At 40.6% G+C, this 14,693-nt stretch overlaps 1 protein-coding gene and 1 long non-coding RNA gene across 5 annotated transcripts in view; one reads left to right on the top strand and one right to left on the bottom strand.

The window, feature by feature from the left end:
* Positions 1 to 14,693, bottom strand: part of LOC148353347 (uncharacterized) — a 135,782-nt gene that overhangs the window by 49,308 nt on the left and 71,781 nt on the right. The window lies entirely within an intron of this gene.
* The window catches only part of LOC148353348 (aryl hydrocarbon receptor-like), a 103,948-nt gene that overhangs the window by 73,279 nt on the left and 15,976 nt on the right, over positions 1 to 14,693 (top strand). For all 4 annotated transcript variants that reach the window (XM_088352168.1, XM_088352167.1, XM_088352170.1 and 1 more), the window contains 7 exons: positions 1,667 to 1,756; positions 1,832 to 1,940; positions 2,629 to 2,756; positions 2,830 to 3,032; positions 3,105 to 3,214; positions 11,185 to 11,326; positions 12,438 to 13,828. In XM_088352168.1, the coding sequence (XP_088208294.1) occupies positions 1,667 to 1,756; positions 1,832 to 1,940; positions 2,629 to 2,756; positions 2,830 to 3,032; positions 3,105 to 3,214; positions 11,185 to 11,326; positions 12,438 to 13,821 (2,166 nt within the window). In that variant the 3' untranslated portion in view covers positions 13,822 to 13,828. The remainder of the gene's footprint in view (positions 1 to 1,666; positions 1,757 to 1,831; positions 1,941 to 2,628; positions 2,757 to 2,829; positions 3,033 to 3,104; positions 3,215 to 11,184; positions 11,327 to 12,437; positions 13,829 to 14,693) is intronic.

The following is a 14,693-nucleotide window of genomic DNA, read 5'->3' as shown; positions in this document are numbered from 1 at the left end:
ATTTACAATAATCTTTCTGTTTAATTTTCCTAGCATTTTATTTTTAATTTGTTTTAATTTTTGTACTTTTATTATGATTTATATTTTAAATTAAAACAAGCAAAATGGCCAATTTAAGATAATAAAGATTAAATTTGGCTGCTTGGATTCTTTGGTGGTTGGGAGCGGCTGTACCTAATTTAGTTAGAGACTCCACAAAAGCAGACCACATGAGAGCAGTTGTTTTTTTTATTTTTTTATTTTGTCTGTATTTTTTGAGAGGGCCTTGTCATGAAACCTAGTCAAAGACACACACGGAGGCTTAAAATACAACTGTGAACATCTCATCTCATCTCATCTCATTAGCCGTACCGCTTATCCTCATTAGGGTCGCGGGGGGGGCTGGAGCCCATCCCAGCCATCTTCGGGCAGTGGGCAGGGGACACCCTGAACTGGTTGCCAGCCAATCGCAGGGCACACGGGGACAGACAACTCATTCGCTCATTCACACCTAGGGACAATTTGGACCGGCCAATTCACCTGAAATGCATGTTTTGGAATGTGGGAGGAAACCGGAGTGCCCGGAGGAAACCCACGCAAGCACGGGGAGAACATACAAACTCCGCACAGAAAGTCTGGAGCTGGATTTGAACCCACGACAGGTTCCCATGACATGAACTGTGCCGCACAAGCGCTAACCACTGCGCCGCCGTGCTGCCAACTGTGAACATGTTCACAGAAATTGATGCATCTGTGTCGGAGCCTATAAGTCACAATCAAAAATATAAACACAAATACACACAAATCGGGATTCATAAAGTAGTTTTAATCTAGATTAGATTATTATTTTTTAGTTAGTGATAAGTTTATCGCTTTGTAGACACTCAAAATAAGAAGAGAAGACATTAAGGTATTTTAAACTTTACAGGAGAAATGGAGAGGACTGTGCAAAAAAAACTCACAATGCCAAATTCCAAATCTGTTAAAGCCCCAGCCTAAGCCTTTTATTTTTATCAAATTCCTAGGTTACGAAAAGCAGATCTGCCCTTAAGAGTGTGTGAATCAAAGAACAGAAAAATTAATGGCCAATAATAACAATGATGTATCTGGTACATAATATAATGAACAAAAAGGTATAATTATCAAAATAACAAACTGGGGTCCTATGCAATCTCCTTTGCTGCTGCCCACTAACTGACAGCATGTGCAATCTTCTTTTCAAGTGTCCAATATTACAAACAGAATAAATTTATCAATTTCAATGTCATTTAAAACCTCTGTGAAGGGCAGGAATACAGTATATAATGAAGTAACAATTCCATTCATCCATCCATGTATTATCTGCACCGCTTATCCTCAGTTAGGTTGCGGGGGTGCTGGAGCCCATCTCAGCTATCTTCGGGCAGTGGGCAGGGGACACCCTGAACTGGAACTCAGTCACCCATTCACACCTAGGGACAATATGGACAGGCCAATTAACCTGACATGCATGTTTTCGGAATGTGGGAGGAAACTGGAGTGCCCGGAGGAAACCCACGCAAGCACGGGGAGAACATGCAAACTCCACACAGGAGGTTCTCATGACCTCAGAAGTGTGCCGGACACGCTCTAACCATTGCCCCGCCGTGCTGCCCCAAGTTACAATTCAACTAACATTATAAGTTTTAACTGAAGTGTGACGGCACAGGCGCTGAATGGCTTTGTATTGGTCATCACGTCCGAGGGATCTGTGTTCTATGCATCTCCCACTATCAAAGAGTACCTGGGCTTCCAGCAGGTGGGTGATTTTATTTAACAGTTTTTCTACACTAAAAACACTAAATAGACTTGCTGACATTGTTTCCCATCTCAGTCGGACGTTGTTCACCAAAGCGTATATGAGCTCATCCACACGGACGACCGCCCTACATTCAGGCAGAACCTTCATTTTGCTCTAAATCCACCTGACGCAAATGGAGAAGGTACGTGACCCAAGATAATTTGCCATTATCACTTGCAGGATTTGATTGTGTTATTCAGAATTTCTTGTTGAATATTTTGTTGTGCACAACGCCGCTTAACTTAAGATGCAGTTGGACACAATATTATTTTTTTCAGGTAAATATAAATGGTTCATTTGGTCAAAAACAGGGGTGTCAAAGTTAATCGGATGGAAGCGTGCAAAGAATAATTAAGCTACAAGTCGAGGGCTAGACAGTTTAATTGTTGAAATATGTTAAAACTTAAACAAATGTGTTCTGATATGATCAGATGAATAAAGAAATATTTTCTTATGGCTCTGTCAATAAGTTTTAATTTTCAACAGGCACAGAAGACAAATTTACTTGATATAAAAATCCCCATTGTATAAACATTAAATCAAAGAAGCCGCAATTATTGAGACACCATCAGTAACCTATATTTTATATTTTAACAAAACTGGACTTCAATTACTTTATAAAAAGAAATGATAGCGATTTTCCATCATTTACCAAACTACAGTAAAATAAAGTACTTGGAGAAGTAGCACACAGTGAAAACAAATACACGATTCCACGTCTATGATACAATAAAGAAACAAAATCATCTCAGCCCGGAGAATACTTACTTTGGGGCCTGCAGGCCTTGACTTTGACATACGTGGTCTAAAAGATCTTCTGGTGTTTTCAGGTGGAGAAGACTGCATGCACACAGACTTCTACAGTCCCGATCATCTTCCTCCTGAAAACTCCTCCTTTCTGGAGAGAGGTTTTGTGTGTCGCTTCCGATGCCTCCTGGACAACTCATCCGGTTTTTTAGTGAGAAACGCCAGCACTTTGCACATGTCCAAAAAGTTGGACTCATTTAACTTCTGTTTTGTATTTGCAACAGGCTCTCAAGTTCCAGGGACGCCTCAAGTACCTGCATGGCCAAAATGTTTTCAGGGACAGCGGAGTGCACAGCAAACCGCAGCTTGCCCTATTTTCCATCGCCACACCCGTCCAGTCTCCGTCTATTGTGGAGATCCGCTCCAAAATGTTGCTATTTCAAACCAAGCACAAGCTGGACTTTACACCTTTGGGTGTTGACAACAGGTGACACCTAATTTTCCCATTGTACACTGCTTTTTTTTGGGGGGGTAATGTGACAGTGTTTTTTCCTTGCAGGGGGAAGATTATTTTGGGCTACTCAGAGACAGAGCTGTGCATGAAAGGCTCCGGCTATCAGTTTATCCACGCTGCTGACATGATGTACTGCGCCGACAACCACATACGCAGTATGTCAGAAAACTTTGATACTTTCAGGCAGGAGGGTCCAAACTATGATCAAATTACCTACATGCGAGTAGTGTTGTCGTTTGCCCGCGTCCCTGCGTCCTAGACGCATCATTTTTGCTGGGGACGCATAGTGTCAAATCAACGTGCATCCCCGGGACGCAACTGTTTTGACCAAAAATTGTCATTACCCGATTACGTTTTTTAAACAAAGATTTACCGCACTCCAAACTTTTCGTCAGGTAGATCCGCCATTGTTGTTTTGGTCTCGCGGTTCAGTTTTCGTCTGCACGCCGATCTCTGCAAAATATATTTTGTTGCTTCGAGACTACATCATTGTTGTGTTGGTTGTCGTCGAGTGAAAGAGAAGTATGCTTCCGAAAAAACAGTTAGTATTAGATGCAAATCAACACAAAATTGGTAATATCTTCAGTGTAAGTCGAAACATAATTCAGAAAGTGATAACAACGGCAATAATTCCGGCACGAAAAAACGGCGGAGAAATTCTTCAGAAGATCGCGGAGGCAAGGAAAACACGTGTGTTGAAGCGAACGATTCGACAAAAGAAAATAAACAAAAGAATACTCCTAGCAAGTAAAGGACTTTTCTGCCAGAATGGACTAAACTATATTCCTGGTTACGCTATGAGGAGGATGATAATGGAGGCTACATGTTCTGTGATGCGTGCACCCAGCGTGATATATGAACTGAAAAATCTGAAGTGATAACTGCTTTGTATTACCAATTAGGTGTGATGATTAAAACTAAATAAAAATATAGATTTATATTATATATTTGTCGCCGATTTACATTTTCAACCTCGATAACACAAAATTTTGGGGACCCATAGATATCTGTTGGGACCCATAGATTTTTGAGCATGCGAGTCCCCATCACTTTTCAGAGGTAAAATGAACACTGTACGAGCCACTCGAGATTAGAGAAATTTGAGATGTGAAATGTCTTTTGAGCAAAAAATCTTGCCTGACATATGACAGTAAGTCCAAGTTATGAAAATTTCTGATGATACCCACTAGAAACCTCTCAACGCTAGCTTCAGGTTGTCACAGCTAGCACATGTGTTTCCTTCCATACAGACCTGACCCTGCATGCTTGTGTTTTTTTTTTAATCGTTTAGTATCTTTCGTACTTGTGGAGACACACTATGACAACTTCTTTGGTGCGAGTAGGGGCTTTAAAGTCATTTATATATATTTTTTTCTCATTACTGTTATTTATGTTAAATTATTATTTGAATGTGTTTAGTGTGTTTTATAAGTATTTAGGGTTAACTTGGATGCTTTGAGGAGGCCATGAATTCGTTTTAAGCTATTTTGTACCGGAATAATTTGCCCTGAATAGGAGAAATACTAGTGATGAGCAAGATCAGAAAAAAATAATCTCGTACGTAGAGGTATCATTATAGAAGTTTAAAGTGTAGTAGACACTCAAAACAATGAGAGATAACATCAATTGATTTTAAATTTAGATGGAATACAAGAGAGCAAGCCTTCAGATAAGAAAATTGTTCTAAAAGCCTTCCCCTAAGCCCTCTCTTTTTAATTAAATGTCCTAGGTTACAAAAGCAGATCCGCCCTAAAGGGTGTGATATTCAACCCACAGCAACATGATTGGCTGTCAGTGACACAAACAGTTCCATCTATCCATTCTCTGCAATGCTTATCCTCAGTAGGGTTGTGGGGGTGCAGGAGCCCATCCCAGCTTTTTTCGGGCAGTGGCAGAGAACACCCTGAACTGGTTGCCAGCCAGTCGCAGGGCACACAGACAATTTACTCGTTCATTCACACCTAGGGACAATTTGGACCGGCCAATTACCCTGAAATGAATATTTTTGGAATATAGGAGGAAACCGGAGTGCCTGGAGGAAACTCACGCTAGCACGGGGAGAACATGTAAACTCCGCACAGGAAGGCTAGTAGCTAGATTTGATCCCATGACTTCAGAGCTGTGCCGCAGATGTGCTAAACACTCAGCCGCCGTGCTTGCAAACAGTTCATAGTAATAAAAACAACTAATAACAGTGCACAATAAAAGTCAAAATAACAAACTGGCATCCTATGCAATCTCCTTTGCAGGTGTTCAATATTAAAAACAGAAAAAAACTATCACTGCATTTACAATTTTTAAAACAAAAAATATTTTTTCATCCCAAAAAAAAAAATCATTTCTGTAAAATTAATTTTCAACACAAGAGATTGGGGATGTATGCCTTGTGAGTTTGGTTCTTTAAATGATTGCATCTAGAACGGAAATACTGTATTACAAAATATTCACTTATTTAACCCGCTTAGGCACGGAATGCTATACTGCAATTCTAACATTAGTTGCGGGAGTGCTTTAGCACAATTTATCTTTTAACACAACTTAACAATCGCATTGCTATCTACGAAGTCCTCTTCAAGGATGGAGTTATGGTGGTCAAAAAGGATGTCCACCTGCCCAAACTTCCTGAGTTTGCCAACAAGAACGTGCCCAACCTTCATGTGATGAAAGCAATGCAGTCCTTGAAGTCTTGAGGCTATGTCAAGGAGCAATTTGCCTGGCGCCACTTCTACTGGTACCTCACCAACGAGGGCATCAAATATCTGCAGGACTTTCTTCACCTGCCCTCCGAGATTGTGCCCCCCACACTGCGTCGCCAGACTCGCCCCGAGACCGCCAGGCCCAAGGATGGAGACAGGCCTGCTCGTCTTAACCGTGGAGAGTCTGACAGAGATGCATACAGGCAATCTGCTGCACCTCCTGGTACTGACAAGGAAGCAGAGGCTGGTGCTGGAGCTGCTACAGAGTTCTACTTTAGGGGTGGCTTTGGACGTGGCAGAGGACAACAGCCTCAGTAAATTTATACTTTCTGTACAATAAAGACAATTCAACAACTTTAAAGGAATAGCGTGTATTATTTTATGTTTATGTTGCTGTAAGGGGGCGCGCGATGTCTGGATGGTTAGCGCGTGAATGAGTGAGTTGTCTGTTTGTGTGTGCTCTGCAACTGTCTGGCAACCAGTTAATAATGTCTCCTGCCTACTGCTCGAAGATTCTTGAGATGGACTCCAGCACCCACGCAACCCTATTGAGAATAACCCTCGCAGAAAATGGATGGATGGATCTTGCTGTATTGTGTCGTACAATCAAAAAGGAAGAATACAAACTACGGAGTCTCAAAGCGACCATTATTCACCATTTTATTTTTTTGCCCAGCCTTTTTTAGGTTTTTGGGTACCCATAAAAGCAAGATGACGAACAATCATGTCATCTCCCTTTGGGTGAGGCTAATTTCTTGATTGAAGAGTATTTATTTTAAATGAATGTTCATATGATAGTTCTTTTATTTTCATTTTAACCTCTAGAAGCTGCTAAATATTACACACTGATCCTTTAATGGCTGTCAATTTGTTTTTTTTTTCCAGATTCCTTGGGCAATAAAATGCATTAGAATACACACATTGTGGCACAAAATTTCTTGCATTTTTTGCATTCAGTGACGCAAAGATGTGCGACTTGTAAAGAAATTGAACAAGAATTTTGAAAGACTTTTTAATTTTTTCTGTAGAAAGCGGGTTTGAAATATTGAAATATTTATAATCAATAGGTCTTGAAATATTTCCAGTGCTTGATTAGATTGATAGTGTATTTTAACAAGTTTTTTTTTAACCTCTATAAGCCGCTAAATATTACACACTGATCCTTTAAAGGCTGGCAAGCGTAATTGTAAATGTGTTGTTTTCCAGGTTTCTTGGCCCATAAAATGCATTAGAATGGTGGGTAGAATGCATCAGAGGTGGGCACGGTTGGGTAGGGTTACTCTAACTTGATTACTTTCAATTACTTTTGGATTACTCCCATACCAAATATTATAAAAGACAAAATAAAATAAATATGAATAAAATTATTACATTTTGTGCAGGCTTGGGGAGTAACGGAATACATGGAACGGCAAAAATTATGTTGGCAAGCTGTTTGGATTTATTTTCATTTTGTTTTTCGCATTTTATGTTAGTTTTGCCGGAGATCAAAGAGATCAAAGCCAGGAGAGAAAGTTTACGTGTTGTGAGTTTTTTATTCATACTTAGTTTCTTTTGTCTTTTATTAGCATATTTGGCGTTCGAGTAATCCAAAAGTAATTGAAAGTAATCAATTTAAAGTAACCCTACCCAACCCTGGAGGTGGGTAGAGTAGCCAAACCTTTTACTCAAGTAAAAATACTGTTACTTCAGAATGATATTACTCAAATAAAGGTAAAAGTAGTCATACTAATACTTACTTGAGTAAATGTAAAAAAGTACTTGGTGAAAGATTTACTCAAGTACTGAGTAACTAGGAATGCCCTATTTTTTTTAATTTAAAATCAATCAGATAATCAAATTATCAAAGTCATCCAATAAACAAAAAATACATTTAATTTAAAAGTAGATTAAAATAAGCAACACAAATTCAAGTGCTTTAATAAAGAATAACATACAAAAAAGTATAAATTAAATAAATAAATTAAACACATCACGCACAAACTAGCACATTTAAGCCCCAATGCTCGTCTTAACAGGCTCTGCAAGCAGAACAACAAGGCAGCCCATGAACTCGAACAAAGGAGACATTGCCTAATTTAGCTGGTGTTTCGCACCCTTTTAAAGGGGAACATGCTTTTGATGTGAGGCTCCTCCTCTTCTGTGTTTTCATAGTCGGTATTGCTATGCGACATTTTTTGTGAAAAAATTGACCAAGAGTTACTAAGGACCTTTTGACTTTCTTTGTATAAAGCAGGTTTGAAATATTTTCGGTGCACAAGGACTTTGTGGATCGGAGTCACTTAAAGGGTGATTTTTGCACATAAAAGACAGGAAAAATCGACATCAAAGATTTCAATTCATTATGTACAACACTTGGGATAAAAATACATACAATTAACTTAAACTGGAAACATGTGATTAAAGTAGGCTCGTATAGACCAGTTCAATATTTGTGCAATAGTGACTTCATGAGATATGTACCCAAAGCACATGCAAACACTGTTAAAGCATGTTCCAAATTAAATAGCTGTCTCCATACAGCTTCAGCCTAGAAGTCCAATTTGACTCATCCAGTGCCCTGGACATGATAAACTTTTGCATGTCAACCATCCTTGGTTCCACGGATAACTTTTTAATTGTTTTTTTTAAATAGCATAGTCTTCACCACAGCGTCTCAAAACTAGCATTTTCGCAATTTAACAATATTCAACTACAATCTACTCAAGAATTGTATCTGGTACAGATGTCTTTAGTTAAACAAGTGATTTTTGAGAAAAAGGCTAAAAATTGTTAAATTATGAAAACAACAGTGGGACTTGGTTTTATTTTTGGAAATCACCAGTATTGATAGCACATAATACAAACAACATAAACAATTGCTAATTAGTGAATAATTTTAACATTTTTCCGTACAATAGTGGCCTTAAGTTTTACAGATTTTCTAATTTGCTAATTTGCTTACCAACACCTGGTGAATTTGTAGGAAACATTAACAAAAAAAAATACTAGATTTCAAAATGATACTTTGTCGATGCAGACCGTAGCCCATATGTTATAATGGCCATGATCGCATACTAGGTATGTAGGTAGTTAAGGCATTTTTCTTCTAAATTTTTCTTCGCTTATCCCCGATTAACCAGGGGTCGGCGCCCATACACGCTCGTGCGACTGTGTACAGTAAATGACGCAACCATAGTTCTACCAAACTGATGTGTTGCAACACCGTTGGGAATCATTAATACAACCCCCAATCTTAGGGAGGCAGTGGGTACGGATGTTGTAAGTCTTTGGCATGACTCCGCTGAGGTGCAAACCAGAAACCGCCCAGTCTCAGGGCGGGCGCTCTACCCCAAAGCCATCGAGCGGGTCCATTATTGCATGCCAGCGGTTAAATTATAGAATTAAGATTATTAATCATTCCAATTTCAAAAAGCTGATAAAAATATGAATAACTGAGGACGTCTTCCTACCTCCCATGCATAAAACCAAAAAATAAAATTGCATGAGGGCATTTTTATATTTGCTACCACAAGAAAAAATCAGGCAGAAGACTTCTGCTTCCGTGCTGCGAACTGAACTCCGAGGACAAGGTCTCATGAAACTAGTCATAATTAATTAATGTGCAGCAGACTTCAAAATTCCCCAGTCTGTCACGAAGAAATGAGGAGTTATCGTTACATAGCTGTCCGTTTTCCCTTACATCCACCCGTTAGTTTTGAGCACAACAGATGAGGTTTGGGATCATTGATGCCTAATTTTTACTATTCAGTATTATGCTTTATCATTCCGCCTACTTTAATAGCCTACCCTAGATACTATAAGCATGGATGACAAGGGTTCTTTTCTACGCATAACACATTTTTCCACAATAGGGAAAAGAAGAATATTGTAGCGAATATGGGTGGTAAATAAATTATTCTAACAAACAATTTATTGACCAATTGAATTAAAAAGCCGAGTTTAATCTTTTCAAAACTTGTCTCCCCTTTTTGGAGCACCACATTCTTTTTAGATCATTATGTCAGGAAAACGGATGACACTCGCTTAAGGTGAATTATTTTTACCATTTTGATAGTTCAATATACTTTAATCAAGAAACACACACTTTTGGATTTATGGAATTTTCTTTTACTAATCATTTACTGAAGAAGCTCGAATAGAACACACAACAATAAAAATAAAATAAAGCAAAGACGACTACAAGTTGAGAATTTTAACTGGCACCATTTGGATAGACAACAACGATGGCTTGATTGTTACGTTATTGTATTTTGATAGAATTCCCCCATTTACGTCACACCCAATACCAATACCTAGCAACAACGAGATGTTCTCCGAAGTTCTGCTTCGATGAAGATGCCAGCCCATTCTTTTTGTCCTCAGCTGTAGAGCAATGAGGAATCCTGGTAGGCTTGAGAGCCTGTCGGGACAAGTACCACAGGAGGGAAAATGTTAAAGCACTGCTGGTGGCTTGGGACCTCTCTGAGGTTGCTGGCTTTGTCCTACAGGTTTGGCCGCTAGCTTGATCAAGCTTGGCTGCTGACATGTCATGGTTCTGTGGCTGCTTGTTGAGCTGAGACTTGGTCAGGACCAGCCAGCGTTTTGGTCCAGTTCTTGTTAGGATATGCCCCTGTTGCCTACTTGCTGGCCAAATTCAGACTGCCCTTGCGAGGTGATACCTGTACCAGCTCTGGGTTTCTGTCTCCTGGGAGGGGCGGATCCCCGTGGTGGAGTTGTCACGGCAACTTTCGATGCGCAAATGCACTACCCAACCTCACATTCCACCATTATCAGTCAGATTACATATCTATGTGATTGACGTAAAAAACAGTATTCACTTCACATGTTTTGACATTGTTTGATCATTTTCTGACTTTGCAAAATGGAATTCTGACCAAACATTGAATACTCTACAATTTCTATGTTTGGCATTGAATGTGTTAACTAGTTTATTTAAACAGTTTGATGAATGCAGTTTTATACGTGAACCTACTCGCCTTGCTATAAAAACTCAAGTGGGAGCTATGAAATTTTTTTAATTTTTGCCTTAATTGCCGTACTGGTTTGAAATGAAAAAATAGGAAATCGAAAATAAAATTTTAGCAGTGCATGGGCAATAAGATAAGACTGTATCAAAGCTGAGTATATCTTACTGGAGTCTGGTGGCCAGGGGGAGCAAATGTTTGCATTTATCCTAAAAATAATGTATTTTAATGCAAATGACTTAGAGACTCCCTTCTTTTTTTAAATCATTGAACGGGCCATGTCCAGACCACGGGCTGTATGTTTAATATGCTTGGGTTACAGGCATGTCAAACATACATACGAATGTTTATACATACGTAATAATGTTTTGAGAAATACAAGTATCATATACCCTTTATTTTTTCGTGTCTGACCCTTTACAAAATTCACCATTCGTGTTTTATGTGTTTTTTGCTTCACAGTGATTAAAACAGGCGAGAGTGGCCTAACAACGTTCCGTCTCCTGAGTAAGTCTGGAAACTGGGTTTGGGTCAAATCCAACGCAAAGTTGATCTACAAAGGAGGAAGGCCCGACTTTATCATTGCGTATCAACGAGCGATAGTGTGAGTGTTCCTCTCCTCATTCACAGTTAAACATTTACGGTCAAGATTTATTCTCATGATATGGATTAGTTGGTAGAACATTACGGTTTTAGGTTTGATCCGTTGACCTTAATTTAGATACTCGGACCCGCCGAGAACCCATTTACCCTCCTATTAAACCTTTTGATTTCATCTCTTCTTACAGCCACCTAATCTCTTTAGTCGTGGGTGAAATTGTTCTAGTAATAATTAAAAAAAAAAATAACCTTGATGAAATCCTATTCCTCCTTACAGACAAGTAAAAATACCAGACTCTTATCCAAATGACTAAACAAGCTAACGATTGTTACTACAAAGATGTGGTCATCCTAAAGTCATACTATGTACTTATATAAAAGCTTACATCGGCTGACCCCTTAAAACTGTTTTTGAAACAGCCACATACCGAAAGAAATGCCTACCCAAATTATTGTTGATTAATTGTACCTAGACAATGAAAATTTTTAGACCATTTACTGTTCTTTTAAGCAACACTTCGACGTCATACACTTGTTTCCCATTTTTTGTATTTTGCATCATTTCCTTTGACTCAATTGATGTTCTCACTGTAACTATCACTAACTTTCTTGGGACTCATTATTATTGGCAAAAAGGCAATAAAACACAGTAGATCACAATAGATGTGGTTCCTATCAATCACAATTGGGACGGTGCTGATTGATGGAACAGGCATAAAAGATCAGGCGAGGAGGGAACATTAAGACATAGCTTGGCGGTGGGCTATTGGGTGGCTATGCCTGTCTTACACATACACACACACACACACACACACACATGAGGTTATAAGCTGATCGCTAGGAAAAAATTAAATTGATCTATTTTGTCATTGAGAACAAAGTAGTTAACATTGTATGCAATGAGATTAGACATGGCACTGCAGGGTAACACGAAATAAAGATCTTAAGAGAAAAATAAGATAAAAGACATTTAATAGGCAAAATATTTATATTGTAATGTTTAGAAATTGGCCTCAGGGGTTGTATAAAGGCTTCTTTTAATTTTTGCAACGACTCTGCTTCCCAAAGGGATGTTCACAGTCTCGTCATGAACATATCTGCTTTGCGTGTTTCAGCAATGCCGAGGGGGAAGAATACCTGCGCCAGAGGCGGATGCAGCTGCCTTTTAGTTTCACCACAGGCGAAGCTGTGCTGTACAACTCAAGCCCGACCATGGACCTCACGCAGACACAATTTAACAAAAAGTTTAACAATAACGACATGGACGTAAGCCAGGAGTCGCAGTTCCCTCGCTCACTATTGGACTGCTTCCTGAAGCAGGATGAGTCCGCCTACAGGCCAATGCCAGAAGTGCCCTTCCCCACTGATCAACTTTTTAAGGACTCTCCACCGCTACTAAGTGTACCCAGTAATGGATGGCTGGACACTGGCACGGGGTCTGGTTCTAGCGCTCCCCTCATGGTGAAAGAGGAAACCAAGCAGTCTGTGCTGGCCGTGATAGAAGGCCTGCAGGAAATGGCGCAAAAGGGCAATTTCTGCAGCGCCCTTGAGAACCTGCAGGTGGACCAGTCTGAGCTCATGCAGTGGGAGGAGTCTCTCAACTGCTTGGGTGAGGAGGGCAGCCAGGAAGCCAGTGTTTGCTCCGAGCTCGACAATGTCCTCTTCAATGAGATATTCGACCAGATTGATTTGGTTTTGTTTAAGAAGAAAGCTGACGAGGGTTGCCTGAAGCAGGAACCATTTATCCCAACCTTGCCGCAGGGCGAAATTTTCAATCAAAGCAAGAGCTTACACACGGGGAAAATGGTACCAGGATCTGCTGCCGCTTTCAGCGATGGCCAGAAACTTTCCCACTGTGGACCCTTTCCGGGTCCTGCAAATGATTACCAAGGTTCCAAGCAGCTGCAACTTAAGGACATCTTCAGTCCAGAAATAGAACTCCCAGAACTTATTGTGCCTGATTCTTCAGCTGGTGGTACTGTGGTCCATCTTCCAAATTATGGACGGCAGCAGCAGATTCACCAGCATCAGAATAACTTATACTCGCTTAAACCACCCATAATTCCTCATAATGACTTTACCAACCACCACCCTGTTGTCCCAGACCCGACAACTGGTGTTCCTCTGTGGTCCAAGCCATCCCACCAGTCCGTTACACCTAATGGTCCGCTTTTGCAAGGCCAAACATTCCCGTGTGCTAGGTCAGGGCCCAAGGCCTCAAATGGATTTGATTGCTCTCAGGATAGCTTGCAGGTTACCAATCAGAGCAGCTGCATGTATGCGCAGCCCCTTACTCTCACCCAGACTTCCTACCAAAGCGGAACGTGCCTAAATCACAGTCATCTGAAGGGCGCCTCCTCCATAAAATGGGATGCCAGTCAGCCCATGGCAAGCACATCAGGAGCCAACCAGGAGAACGCAAACATCTGTCCCGTGATGGCGCCTTCCAACATGTCAATGGCAGATCAAAGCTTTAATCTTCACTGCTACCAGGAATGACATGCAGGTACAAAAACAAGTTTTTGCTCATCTTGTGGTTGACTGTACCAGATTGCTTGACTCTTTGCACTTTTATATAGCTGTGAGCTAAGTGAGTGGTGTGAGTTGAGTGAGCGAGCGAGTTTGCGAGTGAGCATGTGAGTTAGCAAGGGACCAAGTCCGTCCGTCCGTCCGTCCGTCCGTCCATTCATTATCTGTACCGCTTATCCTCAGTAGGGTCGCGGGAGTGCTGGAGCCCATCCCAGCTATCTTAGGGCAGTGGGCAGGGGAGACCCTAAACTGGTTGCCAGACAGTCGCAGGGCACACAGAGACAGACAACTCACTTGCTCATTCACACCTAGCGACAATTTGGACCGGCCGATTAACCTGACATGCATGTTTTTTGGAATGTGGGAGGAAACTGGAGTGCCCGGAGGAAACCCACGCAAGCATGGGGAGAACATGCAAACTCCACACAGGAGGTTTGATCTCAGAACTGTGCTGCACACACGCTAACCACTGCGCTGCCGTGCTGCTCCTTCCGTCCGTCCTCTATTCCACAATACCGGACTCCTTGCCCAAAACCCCTTTTTGGACCCGTATATTGCCTTTCCCATCCCGCTTTTTTGTGGCCAAAGAGCTCTATCGGATTTTACTTACAGCCATCTCTGGCTTGGTTCTGCTGCTGTTCAGTGCAGAGCTGTACCTTCTTGTGATTGGCCGTGGAAAGTGGGTTTATAATGTCCATTATATTGAGCAAGTTTTTTGTGATTTATTTTTGCAGTCGTTTTTATTCAAACGCCAAAACTTCAGCCATACATGAGCCAAATTTTCTCGGTGCGCGTCTGCCTAAATTTAATTATGTGTTGTAAACTAGACATTATCATGCAGG

Source organism: Urocampus carinirostris, chromosome 14 (assembly GCF_059441175.1).
Source record: "Urocampus carinirostris isolate Australia breed hairy pipefish chromosome 14, RoL_Ucar_1.0, whole genome shotgun sequence".
In the NCBI taxonomy this organism is placed as follows: domain Eukaryota; kingdom Metazoa; phylum Chordata; class Actinopteri; order Syngnathiformes; family Syngnathidae; genus Urocampus; species Urocampus carinirostris.
Note: the sequence above shows the minus strand (reverse complement) of the source record. Positions and strands in the feature narration are given on the sequence as shown.